This window comes from Meleagris gallopavo, chromosome 2, assembly GCF_000146605.3.
Source record: "Meleagris gallopavo isolate NT-WF06-2002-E0010 breed Aviagen turkey brand Nicholas breeding stock chromosome 2, Turkey_5.1, whole genome shotgun sequence".
Taxonomy (NCBI): Eukaryota; Metazoa; Chordata; class Aves; order Galliformes; family Phasianidae; genus Meleagris; species Meleagris gallopavo.
The window spans coordinates 56663328-56687728 of NC_015012.2; the positions used below are offsets into that span (position 1 = coordinate 56663328).

Consider the following 24401-nt stretch of genomic DNA (forward strand, 5'->3'; position numbering starts at 1 on the left):
TGTATTTGTATTTAGGTCTATGTGCCTGCTGGGGACACGAGGTGCTGTACTGGGGACATGGAGCTGTGACAGTCTCACTGCTGTTGTGCTACTGGATTCATCAGCCTACAGCAGGTTTTGTGCCTGTTTATCTTACACAAAACCCATGCATGTTAGTATTCTTGCTTTGTTGGTTTTGAATGATTTCAATAACAGTTATTAATTTGTATGTGCCTTTGCAGCCCATGTTAAATGATTTTTGTGTTTCTGGCAGTCTTAACAAACTGAAAAGCCAAATACAAGTGAATTCAGGAACAGTAAAAATGGCTCCAAGGGCTCTTTATCCATAGACCAAAACAATGTGAAGAGGTAAAGCCAAGTTCCTGCACTGACACACTCCCTGACAACCTCAGGAGCATGTATATGCAGAAAATTGGCTTTGATTCACTGGAGTTATGTGCATAATTTTTCAACATACGAAAATGTTCCATTGAAATATGTGTAGTTTCAGCTATTTCAGTAGGACATCTTTATGTGCTTAAAAATTATGCATGCAATCCTAGTTGGACCCTGGAATTGTCAGCTTTTTACAGATGATCTTTTGATTACCACTGAACCTGTATGATTTCCCCAGCTCTCTCCCAGATCAGAGGTATTTGTTTAATTTCACACGTGCTGTTGGGAGGAAAGAGGGGAGGAATTCTGGGTGTTACAGTAGTGCATGAGTCACTGGATCTGCATATTGTCTACCTTGCCTTTTACTAATAAACCTAAAGTCCTGTTATTTGTTTAGCCTGCAGCACCTGCAGCATTAACAACTGACGATAGCAAGCTCTGCACCTGCAGTCTCTCTGTTTATAAGCCTTCATTGTCTGCAGCAACATTTGTTAAGACTAAGTGAACTCTCCAAGTACCACAGTTAAAACGGCACCTCAAAAGCATCCTCTTTTAGCATTTGGGTTTTTAAACATATGCAGAAGCTGCTCTGGTTTCAACTAAGGTAGAGTCGATTTTCTTCATAGTGTCTGGTATGTGTTTTGGCTTTTGGTGAAAAACAGTGTTGATGGATGTTTCAGCTGCTGCTGAGCAGTGCTGTACAAAGCCAAAGACATTCCAGTTTTTCAGCTTCTTGTGCTTCCCTGCCACCTGGGTGGTGGGCAGAAGGAGCTGAGTGGGGACAGAACTAGGACATCTGACCCAGACTGGCCAAGGGGTCATTCCATGCTGTATGACATCATGTAAAAAAACTGTAAACTAAGGGGAATTGGCTAGGAGGGGGCAGCCACTGCTCAGGAATGTCTGGGCATTGGTCAGCAGATGGTAAGCAGTTGTGTTGCGCATCACTTGTTTTTTAAATATATATATGTGTGTGTGTGTGTATAATGATTATTACTATTACTTATCTCTCCATTTTCTGTTTTGGTAAATACTTTTTATCTCAACCTATGAGTTCTACGTTTTTGTTCTGATTCTTTTCCCCTATCCTACTGGGAGCGCTGGGAGTAAGCGAAAGGCTGTGTGCTGCTTGCCAAGGTAAACCACAACATAAAGCTTATATTGTTTCCTCTGAATTTTAACATGAGGTACAGCCTCAGAGGTTTGTGAAAATAAACAGTTGGTTATTGTCACGCTTACCAGTTTGTCTAACATACTTCCTGCTTTCTGACACCTCAGGGCAACATGTGAGTGGTGCAAGGGGAACATGAGAGCACACGCTTCAGCTTTCCTGGTGATCTGATTCTACCACTTGTTTGCTGCATGTCTCACTCTTCCAATGAATGTTGCTTCAATAGCAGCACTCATTAAGGTCCTGAACAGCAGCATCAGAACAAGTGCTGGGATTTTTCCTTTAATGCAGTCAGATTTTCACACTGTATTGGAAAGCAGCCTCTTAAAATTCATTCCTGGTTTCAGAATCTCAAATTGGAATCCCCACGACTCAATGGTGACAAAAAACATCCTGATCATTTTGCATAGCAACATTGTGTTTTAATGTCTATTTACATGGCAAACTCAGGTACTCCATTTTTATAACTCAAATCCAGCTACAGTGCTTAAGGAAGAAAAAGTATCAGAACAAAATGGTTTCATTTTTCTCTTCAAAAAGTCTTTGTGGTTTTGAAGATAACAAACACTGAGTTATTTTTGCCACGCTCCTAGGGGAAAAAAAACAACTTCAACCCACCCAGATGTGATACCTTTTTCCCATTTTAGGTAGGGCAGGTGTTAAATGCCTTTTTTTTTTTTTTCCAGCATCAAACCAGTAGCCACAATCAATAAGATAGAGCTTTGTGGTGGATACCCCTGCCTGCTCCCAAGTCCAGTACCCACACTGATACACTGATGCCCATACCACTTGGTGGAGTCAGGTAGCCCAGCTCAGCATCCCCACAACACAGCACTCCACCTGCGGCTGTGGGAGGAAGAAGCCTGCAGGTCAAAGAAGCAGAAGTACCTCCCTGCACCACTCCTCCTCATGCCCACACCCCCAACACTCACCAGGCACAGCATACACCAGGCTGTAAGCCTTGCAGCTTCTAAAGCCTCTCTGGTCTTCAAGCACCAAAACCACATGCTGCCTTGTGGCCAACCATGGCATCTACACTGGAGAAATTCATTCATTCTCTGGACCCCAGAACCCTTCCGAGGGTCCTCCAAATTCAGTCAGGCATCTATTTCGAAGGTGAGTGATGGGTACTTTCTGGCACAGCTTTCCAAGTTCACCTTGGACATTGGGTTCTCCCTTGGGAAGCTGTGGGAGAGGCAGAGGGAGAATGCTGGCAACCCTGTTTCCTGGCAGTTTCCCTTTAATTTTCTCTCTCCTTTGAAGAAAATAATATAAGCATCAATGGCTTTTGGCAGTGTATTTGGTACGGTGAATATCTGCTCTTCTCTGGAGCTATGAGGAAGGCCATGTAGTTAGAGCTTATCATATTCTGGAAAGGGTATTGGAATGAGGCATGAATTTGCTTTGCACAGGCACAGAGCCATCAGTCCAGCAATGGCAAATCACAATGCAGGGGTTAATTCATTAGCACTAGCTCTGCTCTCCTGGGATTGGCATGCAGAAGCAGTCTCTGTTTCTAAAATAAAGAAATACAGAAACTGGAAAGCAAATGTGGGAAACAGTAAGGAAAAACAGTTTTCTGACATTTTGCCTCACATTTGAGGGTACCTCAGGTGTGTGCCATTATGAATGGATGGCTATGAGCATGACAGGGGCAACATTTTGATAGGTATTTTTGCTGCATCAGGTGTTTCTATGCTGTTTTTATACTGGGATAAGTTTGTGCACAAAACAAAGAGGTAAAGAGGTTTGTGCTGCAGAGAAGTTCTGTGCTTGGTCGAGGCATGGACTGCATGTAATGAAAACACCAAGTCAAGCCCATGTATCAGTCTGGGAAAAGAACTTACCTGTCACTGCAGATCAATGGTTTGCAGAGGGATTAAGCAAGACCCCAGTGTAAATAAACTCCCCAGCAGGACTATGCATGGTGTTACAAATTCCTGCCTGTCAAAGAAAAAGAAGGAAAAGTTGGGCTTATGCTAGATAATAGAGAGGGGACTTTATGAACGAGCTTAAGCTTGGGAATTCATTATATCTACCTTTATGTAGATCTAAAAATCCCCACATACCTCCATAGGAGAAGGAGGTAGGACACGGTTGCCCTTTTCTGCAGCCGCGGAAAGTCTGAGCCAGGGCTTTCGGGGCCTATCCACTACTGAGAAGGTGAAGAACGGGAAAGGCACTCTTCATCTGCAGGCACAGCATGCCTGGGATGCATAAGACCAGCATGCAAAAAGGCACGCTGAGAGATTTATGTGGCCAAAATTGCCAGAAACTTTTGAAAATATGGTTTTCTGGCCTTCCCTCACTTTTGCTCATGTATTGTTCAAATTGCATTTTTAAAAACGGCCTGAGAACTTGTTTTCAGCTTGAACTAAATGAAAATCTTGATGATAAGGCTGCTACCTAAGTGATGAATAGTGGAATTTAAAGTAAAACTAGAAGATAACTTCCTTGAATTTGAGTAGGTATGAATACAATATGTGCATGTATCTGGAGGTTCTCAAGACAGGTGCAGATGTGGAACTGTGAAACATGGATAATGGGCATGGTGATGGTGGGCTGATGGTTGGACTAGATGATATTAGTGTTTTTTTCCAACCTTAATGACTCCGTGATTCTATGCTGTGAGTATATAGACACAAATTACTGTGAGATACGTGTATATATATACAAAGACTGCAATAAAACTGCAGCAGCCCCACTGTCAGCAGGTTTCTGAGTCCCTACAGTTTGCATCCAGCTGCTGGTGGGTGGTAAAACTCCACACCATTAGAGAATGGAGTATTTCAGCACAGGTTTCCATTTGCTCTGGCACACAAGGAGAAGGCAAACTGTGGAGGGACAGCTCCCTGGCCATGCTGCAGCAGTGCACTCTGATGTGTGAGGCACTTGTTTCTCAGAAAAGAGCTACCTGACCTGGAGAGTGAGTGGCACATGCCACAGTGACCTATGAATATCTGCACTGGCAGGGTGAGGCCTTGAGCTACTCTTCTCTTCTTCAGCCCTGGCAGCACCACCTTTTCCTTTTCTCTGCTCTTAGTGCTTTCTTCTCCGCTCCACAGCCAGTGTATCTTGCATATACAACAAGCTAGACTGATGCACAAGTGCAGCTCAACTCCATCCTTCATGCACGGCATGGGGCCCCAACATTTTAAAGTACTTGACTACTCTGACGCCTACTAACAGGCTTGCAGTGTTTCTTCTCTCTTCTTCCTTGTTTCAAGAGAGGCTTAAAGACACTCAAGACACTCTTTGTCTAAGAGGTCTGTGAGATCTAGGGCTACAAAAGGTCTTCTTGCCCCAGTGCTCCCTCCCTCCCTCAGCTGCTGTCCGGACTGCATCTTTCCTGAGCACTTTACTTCCATCTGTGCCTTGCAGCAGGGGGGAACATACTGTTCTATGATTGCATTCTCATTTATATTGCATTTTCTGAAGCAAGAGTAGTGCTTCGGAGAGAGACTGAAGTAATTCCTGTTATACTGCTAAACAGGAGAGTTGGCCACTTTGTGCACTTTGAATTTCCATTAGGACAACCCATCCCAAGTCATTTCTTGGCCAGACTGCCACTCGCCTCCATCAGCCCCTTTTGATTTCTTGTACTGCAGGCAGTACACCTGTAATCATGGTGTGGGCAATGCCATATCTCCTGACAGGAACGGATTTATTGCTATGGTTGCAGGGACCAAATCAGAGCATTTGTACAAGAAGATATACTTTGAAAAAATCAGACTGCTGGGTTTGTCTGAAACTGATCAATTGCAAAGGATAGCTAATTGTATGGCAAGAGAATTTAAAATGGTATGAACATATACAAAGATACATGCTATGCTTTACTCCACCCTCCCCCCCCCAAAAAAACCAACCAAAATACACAAGGGTTTTTTAAAACCACTGAATGGTAAGTAAAATAAATAATGATCCAATAAATCCATTAGAACTGTCAAATCAAAGCTGCAGCAACGAACAAATAAAGGTCATAGCCACATAGCTGGTAAGGAGATGGTGAAGTTTAATTCATGCTCTGCTTTTTTTTGTGCTCCACTGATGTACCATGATGGTGAAACTCTTCATTTACTCAATCTGGAAGCGACATTTTGCAGAAAATGAATCTATGTCTAAACAATTCTACAACTATATGACTTGCAAATTAGGCTTGCTGCTCTTAAGAGTTTCAGTACTTCTACAAGCATAAGAAAAGTATGTTACAGGTCTTTATAAAGACGAGAAGCTTTTTTTTTTTTCCATGGTGGGAAGTGTTTTTATTAGAAGCTGCAAAGTTCCAGAGTAAGAGTAGGAATTTGGTTGCCCCTAGGCACGAGCAAAGCTCTAATGATGATAATTAAAATGTCCCATTCTGTTTTCATAACCATGTAGCACCAAATACAGTTCAAGTTCCTCTTAGGCGCAAGTCTACCTGCTACAGCTCTGAGTGGAGAATGTTGGAAACATGCTTTGTGTACTCATTCCACCATTAGTTTATCCATCAGCCTATAAAAACTCCGTCTCTGCTGCTGTTAATAAAATTGTGATTTGTTTAACCATGTCTACCAAAACTGCAAGTGGACAGGACTGTGTAGATCCTGTTTCAGTTCAGAATACTTCATACTAGAAAAGTTGAAGAACATCAAAATGCTGCCTTTTGTGGTGTGCTACACCCCAGACACTTCTCTGAGGAACAGTTCTCTTTTTTGTTCCTGGTTTGAAGCAAAGGGTTGGGTTTCCTGTAATGCTTTACATAATTGAGATGATACCAGAAGCAAAATTACACTCTTTTTCATGCCACACTTGGACTTAGGGGTGAGTTGAAGACCTATCTTTTTTTCCTTGCGAAGGATGGCCAAGGTTTGAGGAGCTGGCTCAAACCAGTGCATCTGCCTGCAGTTACTCTCTACAACTAACACTGTGCAGAGTCAGGAAGATGGGTTTTTGGTAATAACTAACTCTAACTTTTTCTAAAGTGCTTTTCATTCATCACACTCAATGGGCCATACTGAAGAAGGGAAATTATTGTCATCCCTGAAAACAGAAACACCAATGAAGGGAGAGAGTGGTTCTGCTGGCCCCAGGGATATTTCTCAGAGCAGCTGTTTAGGACTCTGTTCACTGTTCTTTTCATAATATCACTGCTGCAGAAATCAAATTGCTAAACTACTGGAGGAATTAGAAAGGATGATTATAAGTTGAAAGCAAATTTGTCAGATACAAATATCTTAGTAATCAGCACTGATTAGAAAGCAACTGTAGCGCAGTCTGAAGTACATGACAGTTTAATAGCTTCTTAAAATATGTTATTAACAAATTAAACTACTGAAACTCCATTGGAAAATGATTTGATTGACTGAATGTCTTTCTTTGAACATTTCAGTAAATATTGATGCTTAGTGAGCTAAGTATTGTATGGCCACTGATTTTTACAGATGGCATGCAGTATGAGCTTTCATCTTTATGTTGCAAAAAATTACATCTGTTTTAATACTGATATAATTATTTTATGGGTAATTTAATTTAATATTCTGCAGGCTTAAGTTAACCACTGGCAGGATAGTAAAATGTGTCAAATTTTAATTGTGAAAAATGTAGAACTGCTCAAGGCATCTATTCTGTTGGTGTTTCTTTCCACTAACGAAAGAACCTTCTACCCACAACCTTCCCAGCTTTTACTCCATCTAAAAAGAAATCCCACATAGTATTTTTTTATTCCCCTAAAGCTAAATATTCACACTAGTGATGGGATTAGGATATCGGGAACACTTCACAGCACAGGGAGACTTGATAGATCCTCATCTCTTTTCAACTGTTCCAAAGCAGTATGTGTTTCATAAATTGCAGTGCCAGACCACCTCCTCTTTATGATGGAACCATGAAACTCATTGGGAAAATTTTATGTTGTGTGTTCTTTCTATGGGGAGAAGGGATCTTTAAGCCAGCAGCCCCAGCCCTCTACAGGCCTGAAGTTCAGCAAGGCAGAAAGCTACAAATGCAGTTCTGTGCTCTGCTCCTTCTCCTGGGGTCTGAAAAGTTCCTCAGGGACAAAGTGGTGAGAAGAGATATCACTGCAGCCTCATGCACACCCAAGGTTAATGTCTTTGTATATCTAAGAGGTGCCCGATGTTGCCAGGTGGGGGTTTCCCCACTCCCCACCCCCATCCTCCCAGGCTGTTTGGTGCTCCCTAACGGTTGCAAGAGGCAATGCCTAACAGAACTCACAGGGACATGCTCCTTCATTGGTTAATGTGAACTGCTCCATTTAAAAACTTTCTTGCAAATCTTGAAGAACATGAACGTGGTCAGATTCATGGTTTCTCTTGGCTCTCTTTTGCTGACCTCATATCCACATCTGCTTGCCTTCTCGGCAGTTTCAGTTTCACCCTTTCTGCTTCTGTTACTGGGAAGAAGCTTCTTTCCAGAGTGAGCTTCTGCAAGCCTTGCAGGAGAGCCACAGCTCCTGCTGGCCATTAGCAGAGCACTGCAATTAATTACAAACATCCTGTTAACCCCTAAACTGCAAACTGACTAAAAGAGGAATCCCGATAGATCATCTCAACTGGACAGTTTCAAAACACTTTGATGAAGATGATTAGGGATGTATTTCTTGGAGATGGAAGATCAATGAAAATGACCTGTGCATTTACTAGGTGGAGTCTCATATGAGTGAATACCAAAGGCAGAACCGGGTAAGAAATTGTAGAACTTTGTGGTATAGTGTTTTTTCTTGCTGATTTCTCTCATTTTTTCAGAGAGAGAATCCAAATCTTTCCATGAAAATTGAAGGGTTTCTTCCCTTGAAGATAGTTATTTTCTTTCCTCTTGTTTCAGCATTTAAGAAAGTGATCCCTGGGTAGAACAAGAACTACAGATTGTTTGAATTCTCTTTTGTGGTCAGTAGTCAGAGATGTTAGTGAATTTTCTCTATTAATATGTACCACTGAAACTCTGCTGTACTTGCTCAGATTGCTTCAAAAACATCTTTTATTCTGAACAAGAAGGAAAGTGCCTTTCAATGAATGCAATATGAGAATGAAACCTGACTTTTATGGGTCAAATATTGCTCATTTTATTCATGCTGCTGCCCCCAGTAGGATGACTCATCCACATACAGTGCAAAAATCCTGACCCTCAGTAGCTGTCTCTGAGGGCAAAGCTGTTTTGAGGATTCCTATGTGCATTTTTTTTCCTTGACATTCAGCTCCAGGCCTCTCTGTTGAAGGCACAAGGGATAGGAAGGATATCCAAATTGCTTATTTCAGTACAGGGATCAACCCTTCCCCCATGTGCTGATTTTCTGCAGTGGGTTGGAGACCTCTAAGAGTGGGAGGAGGAGGCCTGTGGTGTGAGGAGCCATGTTCCAATGTGTTCCTACCATGTTATAAAAGTACCACCACAGCTTACACAAACTCAGGCTCTGGGAAGATAGCTCTATGACTACAGCAAATAAGTGGAGAGGAAATGTCCTAGTACACACTTCCCATGCAAGTCTCAGCCCATGTTCTGTTGCTCGGTTGCTGAGGGATATTTTTTTCTTTCAGTAACTTTTCTTCCCATCATGACTTATGCATGAGGGAATGTGGCATTTGTTCAGGTTCGTAGTTACTAGTCAGCTCCCTTGGGCAGACAGTAATGGGCAGAGGGGCAGTGTGCAGTGGTCTCAGTGGGTAAGGTGGTTAAACAAGTTGCCAGTTTGGGGTTTTATCTGTAACGCTCAACACTCTAGCCTGACCCTGCAACATGATTTAAGAAACCTTCTTAAACCCAGTCTATCAAAGCACATATGTTCTTAAACATCTACCTCAATAAGCATACCTTAAGACTAATTAATGCCGCAAAGCAAATGAATAAGACTAAATAAATCACAAACAGTTAAAACAGCAGTGAGTCACGCAGTTCAAAAGCATTTTTGGCATTGCTTTTGCTACTACTGTAATTCTGACTTGCAGGGGTAAAACCAACAAAAGGTCAAAGATGTTGTATTTGGAACTGTGGTTTCACTTGCTCTTTCCATTATAGTGGGTGCTGCACATACAAAGTTGTGCTGCCATATACACGAGCATGAGCCCTCAGGATAGATGAGAATCAGAAAAAGAGGGGAAAAAAACACATAAACCTATCAGGAGAGAAATAAATCAGAAACCGCAGAAGTAATTTTTTAAAAATTCCATTATGATTGAAATGGCTTAAAGCACTTGACATTTAAAGTTTGACTTTATATGATGAAAGATAAATCTCACAGCTTTTGTTTTTTGATGGTTTTGTGTCGGTAAAACCAGACCCTCTGCAGTCTAGGTAGATGAGATCAAGATAAGATGCTTAGAAAACAGCATTTTGAAGGGACCTCCATGGTAAATTAATTACTGAGTTCCTTGGTGAATTTGTGTCCACGACTGACCAAATATGCAGATTTTTGTTGCTTAGCACACATTAGAAAGAGAAGACCTGTTACATAGCCCTGTAAGTCGTTATGTCTTTTGGTGGGGGTCCTGCTACACACAGTGCTGCTTTGTGACCACTGCAAGCATGGTGTGAGCATGGGGACGCTGGGGATCCCTCATTCTCAGTGGGTACAGGGTTAGGAAGGAAGGAGTAGATAAAAGCCATGTAGGTGCTTCGTAATGTTTGTATCTGCAGCCAGAGATTGGAGAGAGAAACCAGGGCATGCTTAATTCTTCGCCTGCCACTGATTGCATATAATATTTTCAGCCTCTGTATTTTTCCCACAAGGTATTTACTTTATGGGGTTTAGTGAGGTAAGTCCAGCATGCTGGTTGCCCTCTCCAGCTCTCGGGAGATATTTGAATGAAAAAAGATAAGTAACTTCTCTCTGTCAGAAGCCAGTTACTTTTTCCTACTGCTTGATCAGGGTTTAATACCACTAATGTTATTAAGCAAAACTCTCCAACCTGCAACTTCAAAATAGATCTCTCCTTTTACTAAAGAGCATGAACTCTGAACAATTAGCTGACCCTCACATAACACTCATAAAGAATGATATCTTTTTTATTGACACTAATTACAGATACATTATGCTCTTCATATTACTTTAGGTGCCTGTAGCAGCCTTAATAAAAGAAATTGCAGTTAATAAAACTGCAATTTCAGCCCAGCTATGTCCTAGCCAAAAGCAGGCTATTGTAGTTCTGGCTGAATGGCTACACCGAAGGGTTATGCCTTTCTGGGCAAGCAGAATCATGTCACCAGTGACTGAAACACAGGCACCTCTGATCTGGGAAGACAGCATCCATATGGGCAACTGATGACAAAATAATAATGGAGAAAGGAACATTTGGAGAAGGACACTGGGACAAAGTTCTCCTCTTTCAATATATGTCAAGAGATCTTTCATCTCCTAGCAAAGCAGCCAGACTCCTGGTTCTTTGGATCTTCTTTCAAAGACCTCTGAGCCTGCCAGCTGTAATGAATTCAGTGGGTGCCACTGAGAGATAAAAAGGAAGAATTTTTTCCTTCAGGGATTCAAACTCATGGGGATGGGGAATAGGTGCCTCATGTTTGGCCCAGAAAGTCATTTGGTTGTATTAGAGAAAAGTTTAAGTTTTGTTAAAAGAAGAATAGGGGATATTTGGAAATGCTTTACAGAACACTCAAGCAGACAGACTGCTGGACTGGGAGTTGGCCAGCCTGAGCTTGAGTTCCAACCCTGCTGAATGGTCCTCTGTGCAATCTTGGTCACATTTTTTGTCTGGCTGCATTGCTCTCACGGGTCCTCCTCCCTTCTGCAGTGCCCAGACCTTTGTGACTGAATGGAGTTAAGTAAAAGTGATATATTATCAGTGCCTAGTCATGGACCTGATTTTGAGCAACACTCCCTACTGGGGTCACTGAATTGTTCATTCCTAGGGCAGTCAACAAATAGACATTAAGCTACTGGGAGAGAATGGGAACTATTACTGAGATATTTGCTGTGCTGTTCTAACTTGTATTATAAAATATTTATCTCAGTGGTGCTGTCACTAGCCCTCATATGAAGAGCGACTTGATCCACCTCATGCATTAGCTGTCTCTGTATTTTTTATTGTAGTTTTTAATATGAAAACATTCTTTGTTTACATTCAATGAGAAATAATTCAAATAAAGGGCTCATGATAGGGAGGGTGCTGGTGTGGCTGCTTAACATTTTGGGAAAGATGGAGGAGAAAGATACTGAACCAATTGTTACGGTTGCTTTGATGTGATCACAGCAGTTGCTAATATAGATTGTCAAACTAGAGCTTATGAAAGGATAGAAATGAGTTTTTTGCTGAACAAAGTAGCAATCTAAAAAAGGTGGTTTCAAAGACAACAAGCCCTTTAATTACAACCTTCAGGGGCATCGTTTGATCACTGCAAATAAGCTGCTTTATTCTGTGTTCTGCTAAAATGTATTTTGCATTATATTGTATACATCTTTCTCAAATAAAAAAATTCAGTTCTCAAGTTAACTGGATTTACATTTTCAACTCTTTCTTTGCGACTCAAATGGAAAAGACATAGTGACTTTATATTTCACAGCAAACTAACATATTGAAAGGTCTGCTCTAATTTTAATTTTAATTTTCCATATATTTTGGGGGTGTCCGTTTCACATAGACTGCAGTGAACTCTTTCAGGGGCATGTAGTCACACAGTGGGCATTTTCACAGAGTTTTAAGACTAATTATTGTTGCTTTTAAAAGAGAAAGTATTTTTTTGTCATTTTTTGAAAACCATGCTGTTTCCCTCCCTCCCTTTTATCAGCACAAATATTTGCTACAAATGCCTTGAGACAAATCACATAAGTAACATTTTTCTTGTCTGAACAAAATCTTCATTTTACTAATCCAGGCGAACAGCCAAGCAAGGGCTAAAATCAGGGCTAAGGCAATTTACTTGCAGACAAATATGTAATTACAATCAATACCGTACATGCAACTGCACCCCCAAAAGTTAATCTGTTCTTCTTGTATGGCTGGCAGAGTTTCATTTCTTAATGATTTTTTTTATGTTGGTATTGTTAAAAATAAAGCTTCTGCAATCACAGTCTTAGTCTGTTAGCCATTCTCCTCCCAGCCTTTCAACCTCATATTCTTTCACCTTTGGTGTACTTCAGATGAATCTGGTAAAGGAAGAGGTAATTAAAGTCCTACAAGATGCCCATGAAAATGGTCATTTAGGTAGATGTCTATCCCCATGCTTATCTACATTTCTAGCTGTCAATCCACTCATATGCATGAATATTATTGCTTATAAGCTGTTGAAAGTTTTTCTCTGAACTCCTTAATTGATGGAAAATGCTGTGATGTACCTCAGCTGGTGGTTTACAAACAATCTATCTGGCCCCTTTTCAGGGCTGCAGAGTGCTGTCCTGCAGCTACGAGACCTGTGATACTGAGGTGCTCTTTACATTCAGTCCACTAAACTTCTCTCTTTTCTTGAAGACTTAAATTATTCTTCCTAACTGCTTAATACCCTTCTTGATCGTGCCAAAAATGTGTCTTTCCTTTCTTCCTTTTTTTCTTTAACATAAGAATGAGTTCATTTTCCTTGGTATTATTTATTACAAAGTATTATGTTTGCCGGTTAATTATATACTCAGGTAACCATTTATTTCTTTAATGGTAGGATAACCAGCTCCCTTTCATTCTTTTGTTAGTTCTTTTGTTCTTCCTCTTTTTTTTTTTTTTCCCTTGGATTTTTGTTCTTCTGTTCTTTTGTTTCTTTCTCTCTCTCTTTTTCTCTCTTAATTAGAACTGTGACTTCTTTTAAGTTTTAATTTTAATATAACTTTTTCCTGGAACCGATGCTTTTGTATGAACAATCCATTTGTTTTCCTCTACACGCTTTTGTTCTGATTAAAGACTGTAGGAGTTAAGGTGCTGTGACAGCCCCGTGTGTCTTTCTGTGCACATTCCTTGGTGGTTTGCAGTCTGGTGTTTATAATCTATCTTTTTCTGAATGCATTATCTTGGCCCTTGATGTTTCAAACTGAGCCTGCAGCTCCGTGTAATGCTTTTTGTATACTCCAGCTTGAACTCCATATGCTTGTCTGCCTCAGGTATTTTGTTTCTTTTATAAGTGTGGATTTTCTTTTCTTGTGTATTTTACCCTTTTCTTGTAGTGTTTTAGATTCCCTACTATCTCTGAAGAGCTGGGCTTCTATTTATCTCCTTGTATAAGAACTGCTGAATCATGGCCTGAACCTCTGATTGATCACCTGAGGCGAGCAATGAGTTAGCCACAGGAGCACAGGTGAAGGCAATTCACCTGTGCTGCCGGAAGGGGTGGAGCCTGACTCCACCTCTCCTACACCCATTTAAGAGCTGACTACCATTGGGGAAGGATCTCTTCTGGAGATCCCTCTTCTGAAGTTTCGTAGTGAGCCTAGGATATGGGTAAGTGGTCTATCTTTTCTCTTTTGGTATAATAACTGCTTAGTAAAACTCTCTAGTATATTTCATAATTATGACATCTGTATATTCATTGATTATACACCCTATAGGTGTATGGGGTGTGTAGGTTGTTCACTGCATTTCTCGTGCTTTGAAAATTTTGAGTGCTTCATCAAATGTGTATTTCTGAGCCATCTAGTTATCTATTTTTGAGTGTTTGGCAGCACTAGGCTCATTTTACAGGTGCTGCTAGACTGGTTCTTCAGTCTTTTTAGCCTACCAATAACTGATTAGTGTTAACACTGTTTTTAAAGTTCTGTTTATATTTTATATTCTATATGGAGGGCAGAAATTCTCTGCAGTATAATTTGTAGTGAAACTATTGCGCTCAAGGAAGAGCGAATCTGATAAAAGCAGTAGTGCCTTCAAAACCAGCCATAATCAGTGACAACCTCTGCATTCCCTCCACGATTCCTAAGGGTAGCACTCTGCTGCAGATACAGACTGAAGCAGTGGTTAAATCTTCTTCAATTACACCTTATTATTTTTTTTTAAGAAGTTTAGCCTCTTTACTGTTCCATTCTTCGCCTCAGGATTGGTGCTTGATTTGATTCATGCTAGCTACTGTGTTATTTGGAAATCACCTCAAGCCAGCTAGGCCACTGAACCTTCATCCTTCAATGCCTATGTTCTTATGGAGCAATGTTGCCTGCATCTGGGTGTGTGGTGGGTCTCAGATGAACTGAGGGGAGCTTGCAAAGGCTGTCTTACGGAGATGAAAGTAAATGTGCCTGAAGCCCGTAATTAGTCAGTGGAGTTACTTTCAATGCATTAAATGATTTCTAGGGGTCTCTTTTCAAGTGAAGTAAACTGAAGAAGCTAGATCTAAAGCTGTACTGAATAAAAAAGGCCTCTGGAAGTCACAAGCTCACACTTTGAGTATGTTTTTGCAAATATTTATTCAAGGGTGAAAATATTGGAATTCTTTTCTCATTTTTCCACACTTCTATAATGCAGAGCTCAATGGGTCCTGTGGGATTCCCTCTATCTAATAATATCATGGCTGCTTGTGAAATCTACTGTCTGATGTGAGGAGTGAGGTGATTCAGCACAAAAGGGATATTACCCTCTTCATGGCTGCTCGATTTTTCTCTCCCTCTCGTTTTAATGTGTAATAAGTATTGCACACACAGTTCTGACTGTCATAAAATATCCTATGGAACTCAACTGAATCAATGAGTGCTATGATAATTCCTCATGTGTTTATTAGAGCAGTGGCTACTGCAAGTGTAGCAATATCTGGTGGAAGAAAGTGGGTTAGTCAGTGTTGAATTTCTAAGAGCCTGAAAGCAGAGTAAACAACTGCACAGTATCTTTACAGTAAGAAAACTAAATTTTTTTTATCATTAGAGAGCAACAGCTTTTTTGGTCTTCTGCTTGGCATCAGATTGATTAAATGGATGCATAAACAGAATGTTCTTCCTCTTGACTGTGGTTAGTATTTGTATGGCCCTATAATCCAGAAGAACTCTGCACTGACCATTGTACTAATGTGCAACAGGAAGTCATCAACCTTCTGGGAATACTAGAGTCTAAGTACAATAGCCCTCTTCATCCCATGTAGTACTACAGGAAGGGGAAACAGGCAACAAGAATCAACTGTCATAAGATTTTTGTTTGGACTGTCTGTTTAGTTTTTTTAATTAATTATTAGATTCCTTCTGCATAAAGTTAAAACCTATGCTCATGTATTTTTCAGTGGAGCAAGTGAGGGTTCCCTGGTGTCCATCTTAACTGTGAGAGGACCACACAACAAACAAATGTTTACTTGCACGTGTCTTCAAGACAGAGTAAAATCAATCAGTTTTTCCATGTCGCTTTTGTTCATTCTCCTTTTCTGACATAAACCTATTGGTTAGCCTAAACCCAAATTCAGGCTTTGGGTTTAAGCTAAAACTTGAGTGATTTTTGCTCAGACCAGTCTTCAAGTGACTTCCAGTGAGGCTGAGGTGGTGGCCAAGTTCTTATTACCTGCAAGTGCTGCAGCAAAGATGATAAATATATCTCATACTCAGTGTGATTGGAATTGATCTTGACTAAGCATTAGGAAAATCACTGGGCCTAACAGCTGCATTCTCTATATGACATTTGATTAAAAAAAGTGAGTTGTTTTGGTTTGTTTCTTTTTTTTCCTCCTCCAACTACAGGGAAAGCTGTGGAGTAGAGCTTCATACTTTCTGTATAAAGGGAGTTCTGCAGGCAATGGCAATATTTCTGTACAGGCCATCTAAATTATTGATTGCTGTATATAGCCAGAGGTCAGGTTTTAAATATCCCTTATGCTTGAGATCATTCTGGCAACCTATGTTAAAAAGAACAGAGAAAAATGCAAGAGTTTAAATTGAACAAGATGCAAAAAAAAGCTATTAAAATGATTGTGGAAAGGAAAATTTATCTTCTTAGAGATGATAAAGAAAATTTGTTTCTTTGAGAATTTTGTCAATAATGAAACCAGAGTAGGGGCAAAATTAACCTTGCAAGTACTCTCAGAATGGGGAAAATGGAAATGAGTAAAAAAGATTAAATTATGGAGCAATGTCAGTAATGAGGAAGGAACAGTCGCAAAAAAAAAGAGCAGAAATGAGAATAAGGTTTCTTACCATGAGAGAAATGAAACTCGGGAAGGATAAGCAAGGCACTTCCATATCAATTCAGGATAGAGCTTGATAAGTTTATGGTAGGAACTGTGCTGCATCAGAAGAATGGAAGCTAGTGTTCAAGTCAGCATTTCTGACGTGAGAATTTTTGTGTTCAAAGTAATACTATCTACAAATGGAACTCAAAGAAGACTTGATCACTATGTGTTTTTGCTGCACTGTATATGTAATTAATAAATTCCATACCTCAAAGCTTCTGCTAATCTCCTGCAGGGACCAGGAGAAAAAAATTCCTTCTTCTGTGTAACTTGGCTTTTGTTACTCATTTGCTTTATTATTCCACTCTGACATGTACACATTTCTGAAACACCGGAGGACGTAGCTTGAATGGAAAAGGAAGGTCAAGCTGCACTTCCAGTTTGTGCCAGGGAAGTTCTGAAATGCTTGGTTGAATTGCTTTGTTCCAGCACTCAAACTTCTGAACATCATAGACCAAAAAAAAAAAATTTTTCTTCCAGGTCAGAAACAATATGTATTTTTTTCACTGTGTGGCAATGGTTACTGTTGTTAGCATATCAGACTTCAAATTTTCTAAGTATACTTTCTTCAGATTTCCTGTTGCTGTAGGAATATCAGTTGTAGATTGTTCTTCATTCTCTCCCAGTCTCTCCTTGGACACCTTGTAGGGTCTGCAGTATTTGTATTCTGTTGTAAACTACTGTTTTCTATGGATTGTGCTATGCCCTGTGCTGTGCAGAGGCACAGACCTGAGTTCCACCACCTGCTGATTTTGTGTGGCAGCTCCTGAGGACCCACATGATCCTGTGCTCAGCTTCATTACATTTCATTTTTACAACTTTGAAACGGGATCTTTGAAGTCTTTTCCCTCATGTAAGTACAGTGCATACACAGGGTTGACCTAGAGAGACTGAAGTCTCAGATGAATTTTCTTATGAACCTAAGGAAGATTAGATTAGTTATTGCAGGATAAGTATATTTCATAGAAATCCAGTACTTTTTTCTTTTTCAAGTATCTTTATCTCTTTGTATAAATGTGAGGAAAAAGCTGAACATCTTTCCTTTGTTTCTTTTTAGGTTCCATCTATGAAATGTTTGGAAATGAATGCTGCCTGTCAACAGGAGAAGTGATTAAAGTTATTGGCTTCAAAATTAATAAGCTCATAGCAAGTATCTGTGAGAATAATGAAGACAGCCAGTTTTCTGCCAAAGTGGAGTTACCACTAAATTTTCCTGGTATAGTATTTCATGAATACATGTTTTTGAGGAATTACAATCACCTTTTTGCATTTTATTTATTTACCGTCTTCACTGATATTTGTTTGAGCTTTCGTCTCAGCTGTCAAGGATACAATTTTATCAGATGGCACAAAACATGACCCACTCATTTTTAAATTTCCATTCCTATAGTTCTCTTTCAAATCTGGATAGAAATTATTCATGTTATAATGTTTGGAAATGATCTCTATACTTGAGGTCACTCAGCGTAAGAATTCTTACAAAGACATCCATTCAGTTGTTTGTGACTGTTGAATTTTGAGGGTTTTTTTTTTTTTGCCATATATGAGAACATAATTTAATTACTGTTGGTATATCATTATCATTCTGAGTAGCAATGATTTCAAATATTTTCTTATGTTTTCTTTTAATTTAATAATTTATTTTAATTCCTGTGGCCAAAGTGGCTGCTTTGGGCCTGGAAACTAGAACAGAGGAAACCAGACAGTTCTATAGAGATGTCCCAGAATACCCACATTTTTGAACTTGGACTTGATGCTTTGCATCTGATACTGGCTTGATATTTTAATTGAAAATATCATCCTCCAATCATGTAGCCTTGTTAGGGAGAGGTGGCCAAGTACTGCATCTCATTTCATCTGCTTTTTAGGGCCTGGCTGCGTTAAGTAGAGGAATGACAGAAATGCAGAGGAGGAAACACTGTAAGTTTATGCATGTGGGAAGTGGAGGAGACAAACCAGGTTGAGAAACTGACTGAAAAGTAGTGAACCTAGGAGCAGTAGACTGATTTCTTGACTCGGTAACATCACTGGTGTTTTTCTATGCATCACAGTGCATGTAAGAATGTATGCAGGCACGTATAAAAGGTTTAGGTTATACCAGCCCCCAGAATGGAGAGCAGTTCTTCAGAGGGAGACAAGGCACATTTCCTTAGCAAATAAAATGCAAAAGCACATGGAAAAGCAATGTTTCATCTGAATTACATAGGAAAATATCTTCTGCCATGCCTTCATTTTCCATCTCTAAAATACACATTTCTCTCTGAAGTAGTACTACATATAATGCTCTTTTCCCTAGTGAATTCTCAATATGCTTTCATGTTTTTCTTATTTAGTGAATCAGAACTGTTTGTATGACCACTTATTAAAAGGCTTTTTTGAAATGTCATTTTCAAGCACTGATAGGGCCCAAAAATAGTGATCAAAGACACTTTAATTATTTGTGGCTATCTAGAGATACTGAAGTACTGTGGTACTGTGAACTCTCAAAATACTTAGTATTTTTCTTGAATTCCAATCTTCTTTGCTATTATTAACATTTCTTCTATTATTTCTAAAATATACGTACATGTAGTAAACTATAGTCTGTATCTTGATTGACAGATGGGGTTGAACATCTGAATCCTAAAACATACAGCACAACTAAGCATTAAAAGTAATCCTATGCTTATTAATGTTGAATCTCATGATTTTTAGAACAGAATGACTTGTGATTTCGAGTAATTGAACTCGATCGGTCTGGATTTGCTTGCACTCAAGTGATCAGTTTTACAACTTGGCATTTGGATATCATGGCCCTGCTGAGAACATCTTTAAATTTAGTCAAATACCTACAATTTATATTTTTATCTCCTGACTAGTTTTCTATAAAATGTACACAATTATGTATACACATTATGTTTTCAATGAAACAGTTGGACTTGATAATCTGGGCCTAAAAATCCAAATCTAGATCCAAACAAATGAAACTAGTCTAACAATGTTGTTGGCTTATCTCTACAATGAAGAACAGAACCAAATTGCTGATGATATTTTTCACACTGCTGTTGATTTTCCTCTGTAAAAATATCCACAAGTCTCTAGACTGTCACTGTATTCTCATTGCAGGGCTTTCTTGCTAGTATTGATGAAAACTTTTTTGATGTTTTCCATTTTTCCACCTCCATTATAAGTTGTCATTTGCATGTGATGAGACCATCTACTCTTTCACTGTATGCATGCTGACATAAGCAAGCCACTCGTCTGTTTAGATAACTCTGGGGATGATCTCTCTGAGAGAAGAACTGGGCTCACTGGCTCTAAATGAGCCCTCCTCTTTGTCTTTCTGAATGTGTTTGCAACCTACAGAATTCTTTTTTTTTCTGCTCTGGCAAATCAGATTCTTGATAAAGGCCTAATCTGACCTTTGCATTAGTGAGACCACTGCAATTGCAAGTTCACTATCTGTGTTATTTCATTCTATACTCATTCTAATTTGTTCATCTTCATGCCTCAGAGGGCAGGCTGTTCTTTCTGTGTTCATACATTGGACCAAAAAGAAATCTGCTGCTACTCTAGACACTGTGATGGCTATATATACCAGCATTTTGAACTACAATTTTCACTGCTAACAAGTTAGCAGAGACAGGTAATTTACACAACATCTGAACAGTGTGCCAGAACAAATGATTTCATTTTGTTCTGTTAAGTTCCCTTTTCTGCAAAAATATTATTTGTCTGTCCCTGTTCTCAAGATGTCTCTGACAGCTGTCGCTGCTCATTCCTACAGGACCTGACAGATGTAGCTGATCACAACCGTCCCTTTGAGCTCTCAGCCTTTGCTAACCATGAGGCAGGAGACTTGCCTGTGGCCATACATGCATGCAAGAGCTGGGACTGGGCATAGTAAGGCTCACCTTAGTAGGAGTTTAAGAGCTGTCAGTCTGAAAGACTTCCATGTTAGCAGAGTGAATGCCCTGCAAAACAGAAAATCAGTCCTTGGGCTTCCATGCTGAGGAGGTCACAGATACATGACTCTCCAGTGGTGATGCCAAGTTTGAGCTATGGTGATCTGATGAAAATGTTATTGCGACTATCAGTGACACAGATTGGGAAAATAATACAGAGGAAAATCCCATCAGCCTCAGGAGTGAAATAAGCAGCAGGAGATGAGGGATCATAGTAGAGAGTTAGATTTTGAGACACAACGGGAAAAAGATGCTGCAGCAGATGGAACAGAGGAGGAAGAAGTGTGGGTGGTGGAAGAATGGCACGAACTAAGTTGATTCCATTCTTCTACCATAGTTTGGGGAATGGAAACTATATGATGACACCAAGCAGTGGGGTGCGGTTGGCATACAAGAGGGACAGAATGCCAACCAGAGTGACCTAGACAGGCTTGAACAATGGGCCCAGGTGAACTCATGATGTTCAACAAATCCAAATGCAAGATCTTGCACCGGGGTTGAGACAATCCTCACTACTGATACAAGATAGGGAATGAAAGGATTGAGCGCAGCCCTGCTGAAAAAGACCTGGAAGTACTGGTAGATGGGAAGCTGGACATGAGCCAATAATGTACCCTCACAGCTCATCATGGGCTGCATCTGAAGAAGCATGGCCAGTAGATTGAGGGTGGTGATCCTGCCCTCTGTTCTGTGCTGGTGAGGCCTCACTTGAGGTACTGCATCCAGAATGGGGAGTCCTCAGTACAGGAGGGATGCAGATCTGTTGGAAGACATCCAGAGGATGGCTGCAAAAATGATCCAAGGGTTGAACACCTGTCCTATGAGGACAGGCTAAGGGAGCTGGGGCTGTTCAGCCTGGAGAAGAGAAGGCTGCTAGGTGACCCGATAACAGCCTTTCTGTATCTAAAGGGGAGCTACAGCAAAGAATGGGACAGACTCTTTAGCAGGGTCTGTGGTGATAGAACAAGGGGAAGTGGTTTCAAGCTTAAAGAGGATAGATTTAGGTTGGATACAAGGAAAACATCTTTTACAGTGAAGGTGCTGAGGCACTGAAACATGTTGCCTAGAAATGTGTAGATGTCCTGTCCTGTCACTTTCAAGGTGAGGCTGAATTGGACCCTGGGCACCCTGATCTACTTGTGCATGTCCCTATTCATTGTAGGGGAATTGGACTAGATGGCCTTTGAGTGTTCCTTCCAACCATAAGAATTCTATGATTCTAGTTTAGGACAGAAGATCCTTCTGTTATTTTTAACTTGAAGACTATTTGCTGCTATTGTAGGTGAGCCTGATTACATCAGTAATCTATTGGACAAAGAAGAAAAAGAGAATAGAATGGATGCTCCTTTTCTTCAGAACTCTTATTAAGGCTGGAAATGGGGCGTGTGTAAAACTCTGTATTACCCGTTAAAGGGAGCTGAATATATTGTTACATACAAATGTGGAAAAACATCCTTCTATATAAACATGCTTTTCCACAGGATGAAACGAATCATCCCCGGGCCTTCTTTTCTCTCCCATACCAGTAAAAATTATTTTCTGACTCCAAAACCCTCTTCCTCTATCAATGTGTACACCATTACCTAAAACATTTCTTGTAAACTATAGTTTGTTTAGATTTAGGGCTTAATAGTTCTGAAATGATAACTAGGCAGGCATTTCTCTAGTTGATATGGATTCTTGAAGAGTAACAATGCCAATAAGTTCCACTAATTACTATGTATGAGGTCTGCTCCAAAAGTAATGCCTCCTATTGTATTATCTAGGCCCACAATGTCGGAGGAGGATATTGGTGGCATGGCAGTAGAGGTTGAACCTTCCCACCAAAATTCTGTTGCCTTTTTTTTTTTTGCCATGTGATAGATGGCAGCAAAGGGGCAAATTTACGAAATGACATCTGACCTAGACATGCATGTGAAATAAACATGTGGAATTGAATTCCTCCATGTAGAAAAATGGTACACATTGACATTTACTGACACTTGCTGAATGTTGGTGTAGACCAACAGATCTATGTGTTTGATTATAGCCCAAATTATTTAAAAAATAGATCTATATGAGCAAGAATGTTAGCTCTCAGTAAACCTGCTGTTTTTTTTTTTTCCTAATTCACTCTTTTTCCCCCTAGCATTCCACCAAGCACTCTCTTGGACATGAAAGTCCAAGATGTTTTGATTCAGTCATTTTATGATTTATGAAAGAATATATATATTTTTTTACCTCAAAATGTCCAAACTTTAGTATCTCAAGTTTGCCATATGTCTCCTTACTCTGGAGAATTCCTTGCTATCTAGTATTAGGAGAACAGTTGTTTTTGTAATTTGACTCATAATGATTTTAATGAGATTCTGAATAGTTCCAGATAACATTTTTAAAAGCACATTTCCACATGAAAAACAAATAAACATGCCATGGCCAGGAGAGCATTTATGAGAAAGCACTGTGGCAGATTATGGCAGTTAATTAGGAATTGCAGTTGTTTTTCCCCCATCATACCAGAGTAACTTTTTATTTATCCACCTCCTTTCTATAGAGAGAAAAACATATGGAACTTTACATACTTATAAACATAAACAGGTGGCTACTAGGGGCCCTATAATTCAGGTCTCATCAATACAGAATCTAAGAATGCAAGTCCACATGGCCCTTTAGTTGTCTATGCAAACATTCTGTTACTGAAATTAAGAAAATAAGCAGAATGGGATATGAATGTTTTTCTTCTTCCAGCCCTGACAAATTCAGTCTGCCTGGGCTCAAGGGGATAATCTGTTGTCTGGTTTGTGTGAGAGTTGGTAATTATGCTTCTACATGAAACCTGTTTTCCAACCCATGATGGTCACCAGTTTGTTGCTGAAAAAAATTCGCTTCTGAATAGCTCTGCAATCCCAGGGAAATTCCTAGAGCCCAGGTCTGGTGTCAACTTCACAGAGGAGAAGTAAGTTTCTTATGACTGTGCATTGCCATATATTATCAATTGGAAATGTTTTTTAACATAGTTTATGGAGCCTTCTAAATGTAATTCTAGAGGTTTTCTAGGGGCATTGCATGTGTACCTATATCACAAGTTTGTAAACATAGTTATTGCCTTTGGGATACATAACATGTTATTTGAATACATTTTTAATGAAGAATATTCCTATTTCTTTTCTCCAAGCCTTGCCAAGAGATGATGTCCTTCCTTTCTGTGCTTGCAGTGCATGCACAGGAGCAGTGTTTGGGGATGCTGTCTTGTCCACAGTTTCAGACTGTCATTGGTGCCTTGTCACTGTGATATTTTCTAAATGCTGATGAACCAGTTTGTCTTGATCTACACTGACAACTCCAGTAGTGATTATGTTTGCAGTGGCTAGCTTGCTTGCTAATAACTGCTAAAATCATCTGTCAGAAGCACTAAAAATACTAGTGAGAAAAATAGTGTGTGCATTTTTACCTGTGCAGTTACATTCATGGATATTGCAGCTTGGAAAAAAGTCATGAGACTTAACCACAGTGCTGCAGTGAGGACAGACACAGAGGATGTATGTGTGTTAAGGTACTGATTTCACACAAAAAGCTGACTGTCTGTCATGAGACCTCAGGCCATCAAGGGAGAGATGCGACATATAAGTGGGCTAGAGACCGAGGGGTGGATTTAACTATGGATGCTATTGCGCAAATCATTCACGACTGTGACACGTGTGCCACAATTAAACAAGCCAAGAGAATGAAACCTCTCTGGGAGGAAGGCGATGGCAAAAGTACAAATATGGGGAGGCATGGCAGGTTGATTATATCACCTTGCCACGATCTCGTAATGGTAAGCATTATGTGCTCACCATGGTGGAGGCAACAACTGGGTGGCTTGAAACCTATGCAGT

General features: G+C 40.0%; 1 protein-coding gene across 1 annotated transcript; it reads left to right on the forward strand.

Annotated features, from left to right (window-relative positions):
- Positions 1-2338: 2338 nt before the first annotated feature.
- Positions 2339-24108, forward strand: LOC104909773 (protein THEMIS-like). The gene is made up of 3 exons (XM_010707356.3): positions 2339-2662; positions 17658-17816; positions 23272-24108. The coding sequence occupies exons 1-3, from the start codon at positions 2572-2574 to the stop codon at positions 23307-23309; spliced, it is 288 nt and encodes a 95-aa protein (XP_010705658.1). The 5' UTR covers positions 2339-2571; the 3' UTR covers positions 23310-24108.
- Positions 24109-24401: the final 293 nt, after the last annotated feature.

What these genes read in the sequence shown, in the direction of transcription:
- LOC104909773 (XM_010707356.3), top strand. Translation starts at nt 2,572, where the DNA reads ATGGCATCTACACTGGAGAAATTCATTCATTCTCTGGACCCCAGAACC. An exon ending in GTCAGGCATCTATTTCGAAG is followed by an intron (nt 2,663 to 17,657) that starts GTGAGTGATGGG and finishes GTTTCTTTTTAG; the next exon opens with GTTCCATCTATGAAATGTTT. An exon ending in GTTACCACTAAATTTTCCTG is followed by an intron (nt 17,817 to 23,271) that starts GTATAGTATTTC and finishes TTCTTCTTCCAG; the next exon opens with CCCTGACAAATTCAGTCTGC.